Source organism: Uranotaenia lowii, chromosome 3, assembly GCF_029784155.1.
Source record: "Uranotaenia lowii strain MFRU-FL chromosome 3, ASM2978415v1, whole genome shotgun sequence".
Lineage (NCBI taxonomy): Eukaryota > Metazoa > Arthropoda > Insecta > Diptera > Culicidae > Uranotaenia > Uranotaenia lowii.
This window is the reverse complement of record NC_073693.1, coordinates 15203928-15223358: the sequence shown is the minus strand read 5'-3', so window position 1 is coordinate 15223358 and position 19431 is coordinate 15203928. Positions and strand designations below refer to the sequence as shown.

The 19431-nt window shown below is 31.6% G+C and overlaps 3 protein-coding genes across 3 annotated transcripts in view; 1 reads left to right on the top strand and 2 right to left on the bottom strand.

Annotated features, from left to right (window-relative positions):
• The window catches only part of LOC129750599 (protein prickle-like), a 73875-nt gene extending 72705 nt beyond the window's left edge, over positions 1-1170 (top strand). Inside the window, exon 8 of the mRNA XM_055745563.1 lies at positions 174-1170. Within this exon, the coding sequence (XP_055601538.1) occupies positions 174-676 (503 nt within the window). The 3' untranslated portion in view covers positions 677-1170. The remainder of the gene's footprint in view (positions 1-173) is intronic.
• LOC129750601 (electron transfer flavoprotein beta subunit lysine methyltransferase-like) overlaps positions 1-19431 on the bottom strand; it is a 324916-nt gene that overhangs the window by 136879 nt on the left and 168606 nt on the right. The window lies entirely within an intron of this gene.
• Positions 8692-10136, bottom strand: LOC129750605 (growth arrest and DNA damage-inducible protein GADD45 alpha-like). The gene is made up of 2 exons (XM_055745571.1): positions 9569-10136; positions 8692-9441 (listed from the first exon to the last, which is right to left on the bottom strand). Exons 1-2 carry the CDS (start codon positions 9845-9847, stop codon positions 9229-9231), a joined length of 492 nt encoding a protein of 163 aa, XP_055601546.1. The 5' UTR covers positions 9848-10136; the 3' UTR covers positions 8692-9228.

Here is a 19431-nt window from a genome sequence, read left to right as displayed (position 1 = left end):
TTGCGCATATCATCGCAGTTTTGACGCTCAGAATCGGTTCACTTTTCGTTTAGTTAGAAGAAACTTGACGTATCTTAAAATAAAAACGGGTTGATCATTTGCTGTTCTCATAACTTAATTCACAAGCAAGCATGTTAAATTAAAATTCTTTTTTCCACTTTCTACCATTCCAGTAATCAAAAAGGAGGTCCGCTTCGAGGGAGATTTCCAAGACTCGCTACCCCGCACCAAGAGCTACTGCAACCGAACGTCCCGATCGTCGCGATCTTCAAAGTCCTCGAAACGTCGATCCGGCCACCACGGCAGCAGTCATCATCGGTCATCCTCGGATCGCTATTCCGAGGACCGACACAACCATAACTATTCCTCGTCGGCTTCCACCAGCAGCAGCCGGAAGTCTCCTCGCCGTCGCCGACACCATCACTCGGAATCCGTCGACCCGGACGTCGAAGAACGCGAGGAGGACGATTCCGACAGCCGAAGCGTGTGCTCGACCTGTTCCTCCAGCTCGTCCAGTGCGGACGATACCGTGTACGAGCTGCCTATGCGAAGGACCTACGGCGGAACCCGAATCCACTATATGCCAAACAATTCGCTTGCCTGCGCCCGGAAGCGAAAGCAACTGCAGAATAGCCATCCTTATGAGAAAGACAATAAAAATTGTATCATATCTTAAGCGAGCGCAAACAAGCTACCTAAACTACAAACGGAAACAAATGAAAAGCAATCAAAAACCTTGTATATTTTTTGGACAACGTGTTGTTTTTTGTGTGTCCCGCCCATGTAACGGTTAAGAGTAGACACTGGTTACACATATTATACATGTAGAATGAAGAACCAACTGCATTTTTACGTTTTCTAAAAAGAATGTGTTCATCAAAAAAAAAAAGTTTAAATGTATATTGAATTGTCTTATTTGGGTTTGAAAAAAGTAGGTTATCGGCAACCAAAAAAGATGGCATCAATTTTGTATACATCCTGAAGATGTACTCAATGGGAAGGCAACGTGAGATTATTTGAATTTTGTAAAGCGATTTTAAGCGATACTAACGTTTGAAACTATATTTAAGATAGTTGACAGGAACAAAGGAGAAGAACTGTATCGAAAGCTCATATCTTAGCGATAAGGATTTTCTTTGTATACAAGTGGTTTGATAGGATTAAATTTTACTGAAAAGTTCAAAGTAAATCGAGGCGTAGCTCTTTTTTCATATCACAATCCATTTAAAATGTGGCTTAGATCAGAAGACTTTCAAAAATAGTATTACCAACATTGACTTCAGCTATGCTAGATGCTCATGACTCATGAGGTGACAATGAAGAAATGGGAAAAATTCCATTTTTGAATTTCGGAGATGGACCACATTCATTTTGAAAATTGGGAAATCGAAAAAATTCATTTCAATCAGTCTTGAGGGGTGTCCAAATGCACTAAAAATTTTGTATTATTGAGTCTCAAAAATCTACAAAGCGGGAACCAATAAAATTTTTAAGAAAATTCAACCCAGTCCAACACAAAACGAAAAATTACAAAAATTACTAAAATGACAAAAATATCAAAATTAAAAAAAAATTACAAAAATGATAAGAAGACGATAATAATAAAACAGACAAAAATGACAAAAATGACAAAAATGACAAAAATGACAAAAATGACAAAAATGACAAAAATGACAAAAATGACAAAAATGACAAGAATGACAAAAATGACTAAAATGACAAAAATGACAAAAATGACAAAAATGACAAAAATGACAAAAATGACAAAAATGACAAAAATGACAAAAATGACAAAAATGACAAAAATGACAAAAATGACAAAAATGACAAAAATGACAAAAATGACAAAAATGACAAAAATGACAAAAATGACAAAAATGACAAAAATGACAAAAATGACAAAAATGACAAAAATGACAAAAATGACAAAAATGACAAAAATGACAAAAATGACAAAAATGACAAAAATGACAAAAATGACAAAAATGACAAAAATGACAAAAATGACAAAAATGACAAAAATGACAAAAATGACAAAAATGACAAAAATGACAAAAATGACAAAAATGACAAAAATGACAAAAATGACAAAAATGACAAAAATGACAAAAATGACAAAAATGACAAAAATGACAAAAATGACAAAAATGACAAAAATGACAAAAATGACAAAAATGACAAAAATGACAAAAATGACAAAAATGACAAAAATGACAAAAATGACAAAAATGACAAAAATGACAAAAATGACAAAAATGACAAAAATGACAAAAATGACAAAAATGACAAAAATGACAAAAATGACAAAAATGACAAAAATGACAAAAATGACAAAAATGACAAAAATGACAAAAATGACAAAAATGACAAAAATGACAAAAATGACAAAAATGACAAAAATGACAAAAATGACAAAAATGACAAAAATGACAAAAATGACAAAAATGACAAAAATGACAAAAATGACAAAAATGACAAAAATGACAAAAATGACAAAAATGACAAAAATGACAAAAATGACAAAAATGACAAAAATGACAAAAATGACAAAAATGACAAAAATGACAAAAATGACAAAAATGACAAAAATGACAAAAATGACAAAAATGACAAAAATGACAAAAATGACAAAAATGACAAAAATGACAAAAATGACAAAAATGACAAAAATGACAAAAATGACAAAAATGACAAAAATGACAAAAATGACAAAAATGACAAAAATGACAAAAATGACAAAAATGACAAAAATGACAAAAATGACAAAAATGACAAAAATGACAAAAATGACAAAAATGACAAAAATGACAAAAATGACAAAAATGACAAAAATGACAAAAATGACAAAAATGACAAAAATGACAAAAATGACAAAAATGACAAAAATGACAAAAATGACAAAAATGACAAAAATGACAAAAATGACAAAAATGACAAAAATGACAAAAATGACAAAAATGACAAAAATGACAAAAATGACAAAAATGACAAAAATGACAAAAATGACAAAAATGACAAAAATGACAAAAATGACAAAAATGACAAAAATGACAAAAATGACAAAAATGACAAAAATGACAAAAATGACAAAAATGACAAAAATGACAAAAATGACAAAAATGACAAAAATGACAAAAATGACAAAAATGACAAAAATGACAAAAATGACAAAAATGACAAAAATGACAAAAATGACAAAAATGACAAAAATGACAAAAATGACAAAAATGACAAAAATGACAAAAATGACAAAAATGACAAAAATGACAAAAATGACAAAAATGACAAAAATGACAAAAATGACAAAAATGACAAAAATGACAAAAATGACAAAAATGACAAAAATGACAAAAATGACAAAAATGACAAAAATGACAAAAATGACAAAAATGACAAAAATGACAAAAATGACAAAAATGACAAAAATGACAAAAATGACAAAAATGACAAAAATGACAAAAATGACAAAAATGACAAAAATGACAAAAATGACAAAAATGACAAAAATGACAAAAATGACAAAAATGACAAAAATGACAAAAATGACAAAAATGACAAAAATGACAAAAATGACAAAAATGACAAAAATGACAAAAATGACAAAAATGACAAAAATGACAAAAATGACAAAAATGACAAAAATGACAAAAATGACAAAAATGACAAAAATGACAAAAATGACAAAAATGACAAAAATGACAAAAATGACAAAAATGACAAAAATGACAAAAATGACAAAAATGACAAAAATGACAAAAATGACAAAAATGACAAAAATGACAAAAATGACAAAAATGACAAAAATGACAAAAATGACAAAAATGACAAAAATGACAAAAATGACAAAAATGACAAAAATGACAAAAATGACAAAAATGACAAAAATGACAAAAATGACAAAAATGACAAAAATGACAAAAATGACAAAAATGACAAAAATGACAAAAATGACAAAAATGACAAAAATGACAAAAATGACAAAAATGACAAAAATGACAAAAATGACAAAAATGACAAAAATGACAAAAATGACAAAAATGACCAAAATGACCAAAATGACCAAAATGACCAAAATTACAAAAATTACAAAAATTACAAAAATTACAAAAATTACAAAAATTACAAAAATTACAAAAATTACAAAAATTACAAAAATTACAAAAATTACAAAAATTACAAAAATTACAAAAATTACAAAAATTACAAAAATTACAATAATTACAAAAATTACAATTTTGTCATTTTTTTATATTTGTATTTTTGTCATTTTTGTCATTTTTGTCATTTTTGTCATTTTTGTCATTTTTGTCATTTTTGTCATTTTTGTCATTTTTGTCATTTTTGTCATTTTTGTCATTTTTGTCATTTTTGTCATTTTTGTCATTTTTGTCATTTTTGTCATTTTTGTCATTTTTGTCATTTTTGTCATTTTTGTCATTTTTGTCATTTTTGTCATTTTTGTCATTTTTGTCATTTTTGTCATTTTTGTCATTTTTGTCATTTTTGTCATTTTTGTCATTTTTGTCATTTTTGTCATTTTTGTCATTTTTGTCATTTTTGTCATTTTTGTCATTTTTGTCATTTTTGTCATTTTTGTCATTTTTGTCATTTTTGTCATTTTTGTCATTTTTGTCATTTTTGTCATTTTTGTCATTTTTGTCATTTTTGTCATTTTTGTCATTTTTGTCATTTTTGTCATTTTTGTCATTTTTGTCATTTTTGTCATTTTTGTCATTTTTGTCATTTTTGTCATTTTTGTCATTTTTGTCATTTTTGTCATTTTTGTCATTCTTGTCATTTTTGTCATTTTTGTCATTTTTGTCATTATGAAATTTTGTCATTTTTGTAATTTTTATAATTTTTGTCATTTTTGTCATTTTTGTCATTTTTGTCATTTTTGTCATTTTTGTAATTTTTGTAATTTTTGTAATTTTTGTAATTTTTGTAATTTTTGTAATTTTTGTAATTTTTGTAATTTTTGTCATTTTTGTCATTTTTGTCATTTTTGTCATTTTTGTCATTTTTGTCATTTTTGTCATTTTTGTCATTTTTGTCATTTTTGTCATTTTTGTCATTTTTGTCATTTTTGTCATTTTTGTCATTTTTGTCATTTTTGTCATTTTTGTCATTTTTGTCATTTTTGTCATTTTTGTCATTTTTGTCATTTTTGTCATTTTTGTCATTTTTGTCATTTTTGTCATTTTTGTCATTTTTGTCATTTTTGTCATTTTTGTCATTTTTGTCATTTTTGTCATTTTTGTCATTTTTGTCATTTTTGTCATTTTTGTCATTTTTGTCATTTTTGTCATTTTTGTCATTTTTGTCATTTTTGTCATTTTTGTCATTTTTGTCATTTTTGTCATTTTTGTCATTTTTGTCATTTTTGTCATTTTTGTCATTTTTGTCATTTTTGTCATTTTTGTCATTTTTGTCATTTTTGTCATTTTTGTCATTTTTGTCATTTTTGTCATTTTTGTCATTTTTGTCATTTTTGTCATTTTTGTCATTTTTGTCATTTTTGTCATTTTTGTCATTTTTGTCATTTTTGTCATTTTTGTCATTTTTGTCATTTTTGTCATTTTTGTCATTTTTGTCATTTTTGTCATTTTTGTCATTTTTGTCATTTTTGTCATTTTTGTAATTTTTGTCATTTTTGTCATGTTTGTCATGTTTGTCATTTTTGTCATTTTTGTCATTTTTGTCATTTTTGTCATTTTTGTCATTTTTGTCATTTTTGTCATTTTTGTCATTTTTGTCATTTTTGTCATTTTTGTCATTTTTGTCATTTTTGTCATTTTTGTCATTTTTGTCATTTTTGTCATTTTTGTCATTTTTGTCATTTTTGTCATTTTTGTCATTTTTGTCATTTTTGTCATTTTTGTCATTTTTGTCATTTTTGTCATTTTTGTCATTTTTGTCATTTTTGTCATTTTTGTCATTTTTGTCATTTTTGTCATTTTTGTCATTTTTGTCATTTTGGTCATTTTTGTCATTATGGTCATTTTGGCCATTTTTGTAATTTTTGTAATTTTTGTCATTTTTGTCATTTTTGTCATTTTTGTCATTTTTGTCATTTTTGTCATTTTTGTAATTTTTGTCATTTTTGTCATTTTTGTCATTTTTGTCATTTTTGTCATTTTTGTCATTTATGTCATTTTTGTCATTTTTGTCATTTTTGTCATTTTTTGTCATTTTTGTCATTTTTGTCATTTTTGTCATTTTTTGTCATTTTTGTCATTTTTGTCATTTTTGTCATTTTTGTCATTTTTGTCATTTTTGTCATTTTTGTCATTTTTGTCATTTTTGTCATTTTTGTCATTTTTGTCATTTTTGTCATTTTTGTCATTCTTGTCATTTTTGTCATTTTTGTCTTTTTTTGTCTTTTTTTGTCATTTTTGTCATTTTTGTCATTTTTGTCATTTTTGTCATTTTTGTCATTTTTGTCATTTTTGTCATTTTTGTCATTTTTGTCATTTTTGTCATTTTTGTCATTTTTGTCATTTTTGTCATTTTTGTCATTTTTGTCATTTTTGTCATTTTCGTCATTTTTGTCATTTTTGTCATTTTTGTCATTTTTGTCATTTTTGTCATTTTTGTCATTTTTGTCATTTTTGTCATTTTTGTCATTTTTGTCATTTTTGTCATTTTTGTCATTTTTGTCATTTTTGTCATTTTTGTCATTTTTGTCATTTTTGTCATTATTGTCATTTTGGTCATTTTTGTCATTTTGGTCATTTTTGCCATTTTTGCCATTTTTGTAATTTTTGTCATTTTTGTCATTTTTGTCATTTTTGTCATTTTTGTCATTTTTGTCATTTTTGTCATTTTTTGTCATTTTTGTCATTTTTGTCATTTTTGTCATTTTTGTCATTTTTGTCATTTTTGTCATTTTTGTCATTTTTGTCATTTTTGTCATTTTTGTCATTTTTGTCATTTTTGTCATTTTTGTCATTTTTGTCATTTTTGTCATTTGTGTCATTTTTGTCATTTTTGTCATTTTTGTCATTTTTGTCATTTTTGTCATTTTTGTCATTTTGGTAATTTTTGTCATGTTTTGTCATTTTTTGCATTTTTGTCAAAAACATGAAAAAAATTACAAAAAAGAAAAGAAATGCAAAAGTTAGAAAAAAAGTCGAAATTGAAAAAAAAAAAATTTACAAAATTCAAAAAAAAATCAAAAATAGTAACAATTAACTCATTATGAAAAAAATTATCTTGTCCGAAAACTTTTTTTTTTCTTCATTTTTTCTAATTTTCTTCATTATCTTATGATTTATCATCTTTTTAGTGACGCAAAAGTCACTCAACACTGTATTTTAATAGATATTAACGTTTACAACAATATATAGACCGTAAAAGATTTCTGATATCAGTGATACAAAATTTGCTTTTTAATTTTTTTTTTTTTCTAACATATGAATATTTTGCAGTTTTTTTAAAACATTTTATATCTTAAGAATGGAAGAGTTCTGAAATCTTTGCTTATCTTGAACAACGTGTATACTTTATATTAAGAATTTAGTTGAATTTTTTTTCCCAGTTTATATACGCATGATCTCCCATGGTGCAACATAGTGTTGATTTCTCTGGTAGGTTTCTGCTACTTAAATTTGACCAAGAGATTTGACAGCTTTATGCGCTAGTGGCGACTCCTCTGGGAAAATTAGCTTTTTCCAGCATTCCATTATTGGCATTTGTATAGAAAACTTTTTTTCGACGAGTCCACTCGTTTTTTACTCGAAACGTACACGGAATACATGGCAAATTCGCGAATCGCTTAGATGGGGCATAGAAGAACATGTTCCCCTTCGTACTATGTCAAGAATTTTTCTTGAAAAAAAAGCAAATCTTCTACATTTCAGCTTTACATTGTATAACGAGTTAGTAATTTTTGAAGAACATGAAAATGGAAGGAAAATTAACAAACACCCAACGACAGTGTTCATTTAAATTCATTCACTTTTTCAATTTGAGCTCGCTTTTTTCAGTGTTCTAAACTGTTATACATTAACACAACCAAGACGCAAACCGTATAAAAGTATAACAAATTTTTCAAGTGTTGCCAAATGTGTCAATTTTGAAAAATGTGAGCTTCTGAAGAATTTGGCATTCAAAATTATTTTTAAAATTCGAGGATGCAATTCAAAATTAAACATTATAAAAACCTCCATTTAAGAAGCATGTTAATCAATTTTTTGTAGTAGTTTGGTGGATTGAACCAAAATTTATGAGAAATTCTCAAACTTCGCGATTAATTTCGACAACTGATGATTATATCCACCTGATCGTGTGATTATTTACTTTGTCTATCAGTTGAATCCACAGATTCCAGAACGACTAAAATCATTGTTAAACACTGCTCCTTAAAACAACCTGTTGAAAATTATAGCTTTCAGAAAGTCTAGGGCAAAACTGGCATCCCAGTTCCAAAGTTCAACTTTTGATTACAACAAGTGTTGCGCCGCTGCACCGGATGCCGGATAAATAATTGAAGTGACCTGACACTGTGTCTAGTTCCACAGTAATAATTAGGCTCGTCGAGGAATTCGTTCGATTACAGTCTTTCGTTTTCATCCGATAATGGACCCGATCGCTTCTTAATGTTTCCAGGTAAGTGTCGTTCCTGTGGGATGAGTTGTGATATAATAACAAACAAAAGTGTCGGAACTGCGGTTATCATTCGATCCGTGTTTATTATGGCTACCATAATCATACAGTGTTAACGGTTAAGTAATAAGCTTTAAACACTAGGTAGTACAAATTCATAGAGGATAAATGATACTAATACCAAAATAGCCAGAAATGACGAAGTTATTTATACAGAATCGTTAACCAATTTAAAGATAACCTAAAACATTATCTTTAACAACATAAGTTTTCGCACCGCTCAGGTGCCTACACTAGGAAACGATTCATTTTCGTCCAGAACCTTCAACAGCACTTAACATTTTTATCCAACTTAGCCCTGCTAGACTCCAGATTGGATCGATAATTTACTTGTGATTAATCGGGTCCCATCACTCTGGTCTCTGTTTAAGTTCAACTTGAAACACTGAACTAAGTAGTATCTGTAGCTATTATCTGTCTGCCTTATCAAAGTACAACAAGTTCGAACCGCATTCAGCGGGGAACTCCCTATCGGCACTTATTTGTTCTATTCGATTAAGTGACTGTATACATATCAAGATATCGATGCCCCAGCTCGTTGGGGATCTGCGAGCGTTTGATTCATTTTTCCGGTAGCTTGATGACCGGCTTGTTTGGCTCGTCCCAGTAAAATTCGCAGTGGTCGATGAGTAAATTTTCGCTCCGCGAAAATGTGTTGTTGCTGTTTTCGGAAACGCCGATTCCGACGCGAGATTTTTGGACCAAAACACAGGAAGCTGGCTGGATATTAGAAGTGGATCCCAAAAGCCGACTCAACTTGGTGGCACTGTCAACCTGTTGATGGAAAAGAGATTAAGATAGAATTCCAATTAGTTTGGCGTTGGCTTGGCTCTGTCATGTGACTTTTATCTTAGAAATCTAAAGATAAAACACTTATTTGAGGTGATGACTAACTACTTACTTTGATAATGTAGATATCGTTCTCGAAGCAGAAAGCTTCCAGCAGCACCTGCTGCATGTGGGCACCGCTGTCCGGTTGTTTGGAGGACGCGATAAAGCAGAAAATGTAGTTCTGGGGCTCGTCACGCAGGCTGCGTATGGCATTGGTCATTCCGATCACGGTTCGCCTTTCTGCCGCGGCAGCGATTAGGGTCGTTCGAATGTTCGAACCGATTCCGACCGTTTCAAAGCCGGCCTTCGACATTTTGGAGGATGGGATATGCGCTTGTGAAATCACCATATTTGATAGACTGTTAAAGGTCTTGTATCCGTAATTTGCCAGGTTGAAACCCGCTGAGGAGTTTATTTATTTCAGGAACTGATTCCCCCTTTAGATATCACTGAGCAGTTGTTTGCTTTTCACTTGACCTCGATTCACTTGCTTGTATCTTTTACACGAAACGATTGACTGACGTTGTGAAATTACACACCCCCAGCAGTAATTGTTCTACTCTTAACGCAAATGAGGAGTACCGCAAGCACAGGAGCTGTTTTCGCGTTGACTGTTACCGAACGAATGAACCCTTTACCCATCGTCGACCGACAGATAAACCTATAAAAACGAACGTCAAGAGCGCATGTCAAGCCCCTCGTTCGTTCCGGCCCCTCATATCCAGTTGCTTAACCAAACAAACGGACCCGAAGCAAACCCGAACACTTCCAAACATGACTTTTCACGTTCGACTCGAACTAAAATCAGAACAGAGCGTTCATCCACCGAAAGGCTGTGTTCATCCACCAGAGTTCATTTGCTTCACTCCTCGCGTATTTTTTTTCTTCTAGTATAAACAAACCGAGGATGGTGTGTTATTGGCGCGCGCGATGGAATTCCACGTTGTCGTGGATTGCACGCCGTGTTCCGCGATTGCATCCGAATGATGGTATTTTACGCGAGGGAAGTTTTGCCTGCTGCAATCAATGGAGGTAAGTAATTTAACAACCCCAAACGGCGACACGGCGCCTCTCTGTGGATAACCCTCAGCCTCATGTGACACACACGGCATACGCGTTGTGAGCCGAATGCCAAAAAAGGTGTTTAAGGTAGGTGTACCACTCTTGGTGGGAATCGGCAGTGACTTGCATGAAAACGCTTATCCTCTTATAGCTAATAATTTTTCTAACTGTTAGCGGATTGATTTGGTCGACAAATTTTTAGTGATCTGTCGGAAAATAAAGTTTGACTAATTTTTAGTTCCGCCAACAACGCTAAATTTCTCAGTTTTTGTTTGACCACAAACGAAAATGATATTTATTCTATCACTATACGGTTCGAAAGCGTTTAGTTGATGAGGTTTTAAAAATATTTTTAAAATAATTGATAATATCAATATTCATAGAATATTGGAATAAGATTGTTTTACCCCTAGGTGTATGCATCAACTTTATCCCTTACTTGCGTATCGATGCCAGAAAAAAACAGGAGTCAGGACACCGAAAATTGAACTAAAAATTTCACATCAATTGATGAAACCGATAGAGAATTTAATCAATGCGATTAATCTTCTGTCTAGATACGCAAAGTAAGTCCAATCATGGACGAACGTTGCTGAATGGCTCTGAACTATAACAAAATCAATTTGATAAATGTCCATATAGGGTAACGGACTTATTTTGGACCATCTTATCAATCAATTCTAGAGTTATTTTTGATTACGTCGTATGAACCAATATCAACAAAATTAAGTTAAACATGACAAACGATTCACAAACATGTATTCTATGTTGGGAAAAAAGTTGGTTTCATTTCATGAATGAATAAATTTTACAGATTGATTAGAATTTAGGACGTATGATGACTTTCTCATTTTTGAGTGCATTTTAGTTTTTTCGACTTTTTGCACTGCACTGCATTGGCGTGCAAACCAAAGGTCGCAAAATAACTGTTCGGCGGATTGGTTTTTGCGACATAATGCATTTTCGACAAAAATGCTTCGGGAGTGTTGTTAAGTTTAAAAATTTTAACAGAAACTGTTGATAAGAGTCATTGGGCATCACATTAATACAAACTTCTGCAATTTGCTGCGAGGTAAGTTTAATAGCATATATTTTATGAATGGACTGATTTTCTGTATCATAATTTTTCCTCCACAGTGACCGCTACCAAAACTAAAAGCGTTTTATAGAAACCGAGATTCAGTAGAGCGCATATCACCTGTAAGAACCCAGACAAAGCAGCTTGGATTCAAACGTAAGTCCGCTTTTATTATGCTCTATTTTGAGGTTCTTGGTCCAAAACAAAATCCTCCAAAACACATGCTAAAAACCGCACCATCCTTCAGACGTTCAGTCAATGTGAGTTTAAAAAAGTATTTGAAGCTATTAGTAAGAGTTAGCGAAGTTTGAGACAGTATAAATAAAGTTTTGAGATAAAATTTCCCAGTATGCAAAACGACGTTTGAGCCAATCACACAATGTAAAAGGTCGTAAGTGCATGTTTACTCGAAAAACTAAATTTATGCCTGAATCGAGTGCACTAGCTTAATTCTCATCTATTTCCGCTTCGCATACCGCTTTTTAAAGACAACTCTGAGTGATATTCAAAATTGTAGAATAAAAAACGGATTACAAAACTTCAACAGCGATTTTCTCGAAACTTGTCACGTGGCTCATACGACCTAATAAAAAAAACTCTACAATTCATCATGAATTTATTTAACAAATATGGTTAGAGTCCGTGCACTTAATATATTGCACTAAACTTCGTCATGGTTAGTTGCTTAATAAAGCTTAATTTATTAAAAAAAATGGGACACTTTTTTTCGGTGATACCTAAGTTTCTAGTGATCGGACATGCCAAATTTTATAGCATTCTGTCCATTTTTTCATAATTTAAAACAAACGCATTTCCAAGATGCAAGAGAAGACAAAAATAATTGTGCACAGTTTCTTTCAAAATCCATCATTATAAAATCGAAATCTGATAAAATCGTTGTTTATACCGATAATTTCTGTTCGTTAGTGGTGTAAAAACTACGATTGAAGATCATAAGTGAAATCAAAACATATTCAAGAATTTTAAGCGAAAAACTAAGTGTAGATCCTTGAAATGTTCAGCTAATTTTTCTCTGAGAGGCTTGAAGTTTTACCCACCAATCAGCCATCTAAACTAAACCTCAAACAACACATTTTTGCTAGTTCTAGAGCTTAAAGTTGTTAAACCGGTGTGAAGCCAATGTGACAGATGAGTTTTGACGGGCGACAAAACTTGTGAAAAAAAACATATTTATACAAATTACGGCGGCAAAATCCTGCAATATATCTACTTGTTTCAAGGTCCCTAGGAGAATCTTGTTATTTTTGCTGATTGTTTTGTAAAAAATCTCATGGTTTGGCAGGACTCAGCTCCTGTGCTTAAAAAATAAAAATTCGAAACGAAAATTTTGGTGTACAGTGTTTTAAAAGCTCAAAAAGAGTAGTCTTGTCTTATAACTTCGTTACCTACGATCTCAACTAATCGATTTTACTTTTTAAATGAATCTTATGCTGATTCTAATAGGTTCATCCTTCGCAGAAGAACGTAAGCAGTTTGTTGCTACTTAAAATCCAAAAAAAAAATAAGTCTCGTGGAATCATCACATTGAACATTAAGATTAAAAAAATCGTACTTCTTTGTGGTGTTTTGTGAAAATTCCGAAATTCTATTCCTAAGCACGACCTTTTAAAGATTGGGTACGCCTTTATGCCACCCGCGACGGTACTGGCGTAAATATTGCTTTTAGGTATGACAGTTTTAGCACACTTTTATATTTCAGAATCGATTAAAACACGCTTTTCCCATCGGTGTGAAAGCAAATTCAAAACAGATATACTTTCATTGCAGACCCTTAAAAACTGCGAATAAAACCCCATTTTAATAGAAAATTGCATCGCTTTGAGTTTCATTAAATCGTGCATCTTAAAATGCATGCTACAAATATTATTTTTGACAGAACCGTCATTTTAATTATTATACCAGGATTTCATTAACTCTAAAGCCAAAAATAGAAAACAACGAGAAAAAAAATGTTAATTGAAACAATTAAATATTATTTCAAAAATTTACTCATTCTGGGGTGCTGATTCCAAATATTCATTCAGTTTACCAACTCTTGTTTTCGGAATACCTTTTGAAAGTAGGTAAAAAATCATTAAACGAATTTGTGCCCTTGTTTGGCAAAGCTATATAACATTATCAATATTTCGAAAATAAAGTTTTAACCTCAATTGGTAACTCTCCCGAAGACCCTGAGCAATTTTGACTTCTGAAAAAAAAGTTATTAGAGTAATCTTTTTCTTATTTTTCATAATCTACGAAAACACAATTTTAATCGGTCAACTATGAGTACTCGAACGGACTGAAAAGATTGGCAAACATGCTAATTTTAAGAATTTTTAAGTTAAGTTTTCATGATTATCAGTTGTTTGTAATGTCAACAGCCTTTTTTTTGGTAAATTTGGTTTTAATATAAAAACCGTGAAAATTTTTCATGATATTTATATTGTTCACGTAGATTAAATTTTGAACGACTTTGACATAAATCGGCTATTTTGACTTTGAACTTGAGAAACGCTGGCTGAGCTCACAAATTCATTGAGGCCAAAAATTAATTTGAATACTTTTTGTCAAGAAAAGTGTGACATACATTTTTATATACATATCATATTCACTGAGCCAAAGTCATGAAAAGTTAAAAAAAAACAATTTTTTTATTGCTCATATTTGCATTTGAGATTCTAATGTCTGAGCTTTCCTGTCGTGTTTCACTACTTCAGGATGAAGCAGTCCTCATGCAGCACTCCTTACAAGAATTTAAAGGATTTATCTTGAAGAAATCGTTCCTATTGCTTCGATTTTTCAGGTGGATCGATCCTGGAACCATTCAGCTGAATCGATCTTTTCCAGAAGGTCGAACAATCCTAGTTTTCAGATGGTTAATTTGCCCTGAGAGATATTAAGAAACAGGAAAAGAGGATCAGTAATCCAACTTTCCTGCACAGTTTTGGCTGGGACTACCCTCCAAACCATCATGTGAATATAATCCACAACCATATATTTGAAAAATCTGAAAAATTTGCAATCTGACTCAACAAAAATGACTGAAATCTGTCATTATTTAACGAAATAGCATGCATTTCAAATGGAGTGTTCCGGGCAGGGGAGTCGAAAATTTTGACGCCTCATAAACAGTTATGAGTACCATGCTTAAAAATGTTATCTTTTTTAAGATAGTTAACCACCGTTAATTAATTGTGTAAATTTATTTTGCGGCATATTGGTAAAATGTATATTCTTGAAGAAATTTCTGATATTCTTTCTTCAAGAATATACATTTCACCGATATGCCGAAAAATATATTTATAAAAATGTTATCCCATTCTTGGAGCATAACAGATTTTTATCATAACTTTTATCTAAATGCGGTTTTCGGATGAAATATTTGTCTTTATTTAAGTTTTAAGAAAAACCGTATTCAAAAGAAATCGGCCCAAAGCGACCAAAGTTATTGATGAATAAATAACTGGTTTTTCATGTTCCACCCGAACAAAATGTCTGAAAATCTCATATAAGCGTCAAGCTCTTTGAGCGATCTCTTCCCGTGGTCTGAGCTGGCTCAAATTTGCATGGGACCTTGTACTAGGCCTAGGATCAATTGTAGCCTGCAGCTTATAATTTTTCCAAAAGTCTTTTCATTTGGAAAACTCTACTGTACATGTACCTATTTTTGTGAATAAAGCATTTGAGAATGTTTTTAAACCAAAATGGAACCAACTAGACCGAGTCCAGTAGCGTAACAGTGTGATTTACGGAATCCCGTATTTTATAGGAGCCATTTCCATCGGGAATTCACTTTTTACAACTTTTATGACCTGTTTGAGATGCTGGTCAGTGTTTTTCGACAATTGGTTTTGCCAAGGTATTTTATAGGCATAAAGGATCAAATCGATGCTAAATTTGAAATGCTTGGATAAACTTTTGAGTCCGTTTTACCTCACATTGAGATTTCCGTCTTATTCGACCTAGCAACTTTTTTTTCAAAACTTTTGATCCTCAAGCCCGTAAACCAAAATTTGCTGATTTAATAAACATTAATAAGTTTATGAAATATTTCACCGTTAAAGCACTGACCATACTGACTGAACACTCAATTTCGTTTTCTGGATAATTTTTCCAACAGTACGCAATATCGATTTCAGAGTGCGCATCGTCCGATTTGATGAAATGCCATCCCAGTTAGGAAATGCCACCCAACTTAAGAAAAAAAAAACAGGTCATTTCTACGGTAAAATCGGGCTATACTGGTACATTTTTCCTACAGGGCATTTTGTGTCATATTTTTCAGATTCGCCATCTGCCGTCGGTATTGCCGCCCTACAAAATCTGACAAAATAATTAGGCAGACAATGGATGAATTTTTGTTCTAAGTGTCATGGCAGTGTGATCAGTGGTTAAAGTTTCCGAAAATGTTGCAAGGTAAACACTATTTCCTGGGTTTAAAAAACTACATAAAATGGTGGATTCTAAATGTTTTTGTATATTTTATTAAATTCTTGTTAATTTTAACCTTGTTTACTGTATATAAACAAAGAATCTCGACATTTTTCATACAATTTCGCAAACAAGAACCGCAATTGGCACTTCTCGAAGCACTCAGATTTGTAGATCTCGCCATTTACTGTGCCCTTTTATCACGACAGGCTTAGAATCGGCTTTTATATACGTTTCGTCATCCATCACACAGCAGTCATGTTTTGTCGGCATCTTCTCGTAGAGCTTCCATGCCGAGTTTTAGCCGTCGATTGTTGCCGCTTATCGCGGTTTAGGAAGTTCTCTACCTTGTATGTAAGTAGTCCAGCTCTCTTCGTTGCATTCTGGACGTAGCTCTGCGCCATGCCGATCTTATAGCCGAATCACGGCTTGAGACGTTGGAATTTGCTTTAATCATTTGTTTCCCATTTCCCTCCGTCTTTTTGTTCTCCGGTCCTAGTTTTCTTTGAGCTTGTTTGCCGTGGTCCAACGTCAACCGCTCTTGGAACCGCTTCAATGCTCTGGGGACGGTTTAATGGTGAATGTTCAACATTTTTCCCAACTGCCGGTGCGACAGGTCGACAGGTGACAGGTGTTCCAGGTGTTTGGAAAGAATTTGTTCTGACTTCAAGTTTGACAGCATGTAAACAATACACATCAATGATAAAGTGTGCAAAATTTGGTTGATTTTTATCCAATGGTAAAAAAGTTATGCCCTGTTGAATGTGTCGCAATGATTTCGTATTCGCCCGTTAAGCTGTCTTTTGACGGTCGCCATATGAAAAAGCTATTATCATCATCCTCGAGATTAAGAATTATCAGAAAAATCCACGATTTGATTAAAATGAACTCTATTTATTTGAACAAAACCAAAAATGACAAATTTGGCTTAATAGGTCAGGAAGTATTCCATTTTTGCTTTACAAAATAAACCCTTATCTCCTTAATTTCTTTTAAAGTGAAGTGAAATGACCAGGAAAAGTAGATTTTTTTTTGAAACCCTACTTTATTTCACTTTCGATTTGATTACACTCAGTTTTTAAATGAATAATCACTTTTAAGAGTTTTGTTCCTGAAGGTGTTTAATCCAACTAAAACAGAAAAAAAGTTACTAACGCTTCGTAGATGTTATTTGAAAGTTTTTAAATGAATCCAAAAACACCTGAATTATGTTTCTTTTAATTTTCTGAAGTAGATTTTTAAAATATTTTAAGGTACAAAAAAACCAAATTCAGAAAAATCTGAATCAAAACTAAGACAATAAAATTATCTGCATTTAACTAATGACACTAGCTCTCTTCCAATATCACGGGGCAGTAAAAAAAAAAGGGGGGAGGTAGCTTATCTCAAGAGATGGTTCATCGTACTTACCTCTTTTACCGGGTAAAAATGATGCAACATTATCAATGGACATTTTTGGGAGGTGTGCTCAGCTCACGGGTAGGTACTCCCCCGAAAATTTGATAAATGTGAACGACGAACGGCATTCTGCATGCATGGGTCCAAAACAAGCAGCTCCTGTTGCCATGTGATGAAATTATCGATGAAGATTACTGATATGCCGCGTGCGAATAAAAATAAAAATAGAAGAAAAGCCACCTGTGCGGTGTCAATTTGCGAAAGTTTAATGACTCAATCGCTACTTTCGCGGCAATCGATCGATCAATTAACCTACTTTTGAGTGATACGATGTGTGTTGGCTATGTTTAGAAGTCGCGATAAGTTTATAACAAGATTCGGTAAGTTTGAAGATTCTGATTTATTAGAAGTTTTAAATGAATCAGAACCTTGAAATTTAAGAAAATTTTTGCCCGGATAATTTGAAAAGATCAGACCATATTTTGAAGAATTTCCAATAGCAAAACGAAAGTTAAAAATATAAATCCACTATCTGAATACATACCTACACCGAAGTTAGGCTTCAACTGGTTCGAACTTGTATTTTGCCGATTACCAATTATCACTTTGCTTATATGTACGTCTGTGGAAATAAATTATCGAACATTTCGAGAAAGATTTGACCGGCCTGATTCTGGACGACCATATCGTAAGGCATCGGGTGAACATTTCAAATGGAAAACTTTTCGACCATTCGACATGTTTTCAAATAGTTTAATAAGGTAGTTAGGTCATCATTAACGCACGCAATTTCGTTTAGACCAGCGGTCGGTAAGATATACGTTTTAACGTGCGATAGAAAGTGCGAAATCTTATTTAATTTTTTTTCGAAAAAGTTGATTTAAGAAATCCGTTGTTCGGGCGATTAAAAACTCAACTCTTACCATTTTTTTTAACAAATCACAAAAATGCTTTTACACATTTTGAAAAAAGCTTTGCTTAAATTTCCAAAATTTCATAAGAATAAATCAATCATTTCGATGACAATTTTCAACTAAAACTTGTAAAAATAAAAATACCGACCTCAATCCTATCCAGTTGTTAAATTTGAAATAAAGGAGAAAGAATAACTGGATCAGAATTTGATACCTCAATTTAAAAAAAAAGATAAACAATTGCAGAAATATACCAACTTGCAATTGGAATTTTGATCTAAAATACTGGATTCCGTACTGGAATCAAAAAATTTAAATACAAATCACAAGTTATTCCTACTTAACCCTTCTAAATTCTGTATTCTGAATTACAATTACAAATTTGCGCAATTTGAATGAAAATCAAAATAATAAATTTAAATCTGTATCCCAATTGGATTTCAGGTTGTCATGGAGGAAAATTATAAAATAAATTGTTTTCAAATGCCCCATTCCCAATGCAAAATGGGAAAAAAGTGTATAAAACGGCGAAGAAATTCAACATGTTTCCTCCAACACGAACAAAATCAATGAAAAATATTTACCTGTATGAAAATGCCTGGAGTATCGATTGAGCATTGTTTCAAATGCCGCACGAGCTTACGAACAGAGATATAATATTTTTTGCTAATTTTTCTATATTTTAAAAAATAAAAATAAAAAATTACACTTGAACATTTTGAACAAAACTAGGCCTATATTTTGTAATAATTGCCTTAAGTTTGAATCATTTAAAGCTATACTAATCTGGACACTTTATTTTGCCCCTGTTTTAATTTTTGGAATATTAACTGTTTTTTTTTCTTTCAATAAAACTTTCTTTTTTTACCAGCGCAACATTTACAAAAATTGAAAAGAACATAATAAACAATATTTTAAAAATAATTACGATGTGTTTTCGTTGAATTTTAACCAGAAAAATAAAAGAAATTGAAAAAAAAAATTATTTGGACACTTTATTTTGCCCCTCACTGTATCTTCTGTGATTTTGCCAAGGAATCGAATGAA

Excerpts from the sequence above, each read along its gene's own strand:
- LOC129750605 (XM_055745571.1), bottom strand. The coding sequence starts at position 9,847 with ATGGTGATTTCACAAGCGCATATCCCATCCTCCAAAATGTCGAAGGCC. Across the intron at positions 9,442-9,568 it reads ACGATATCTACATTATCAAA|GTTGACAGTGCCACCAAGTT; the intron begins GTAAGTAGTTAG and ends TTCCATCAACAG.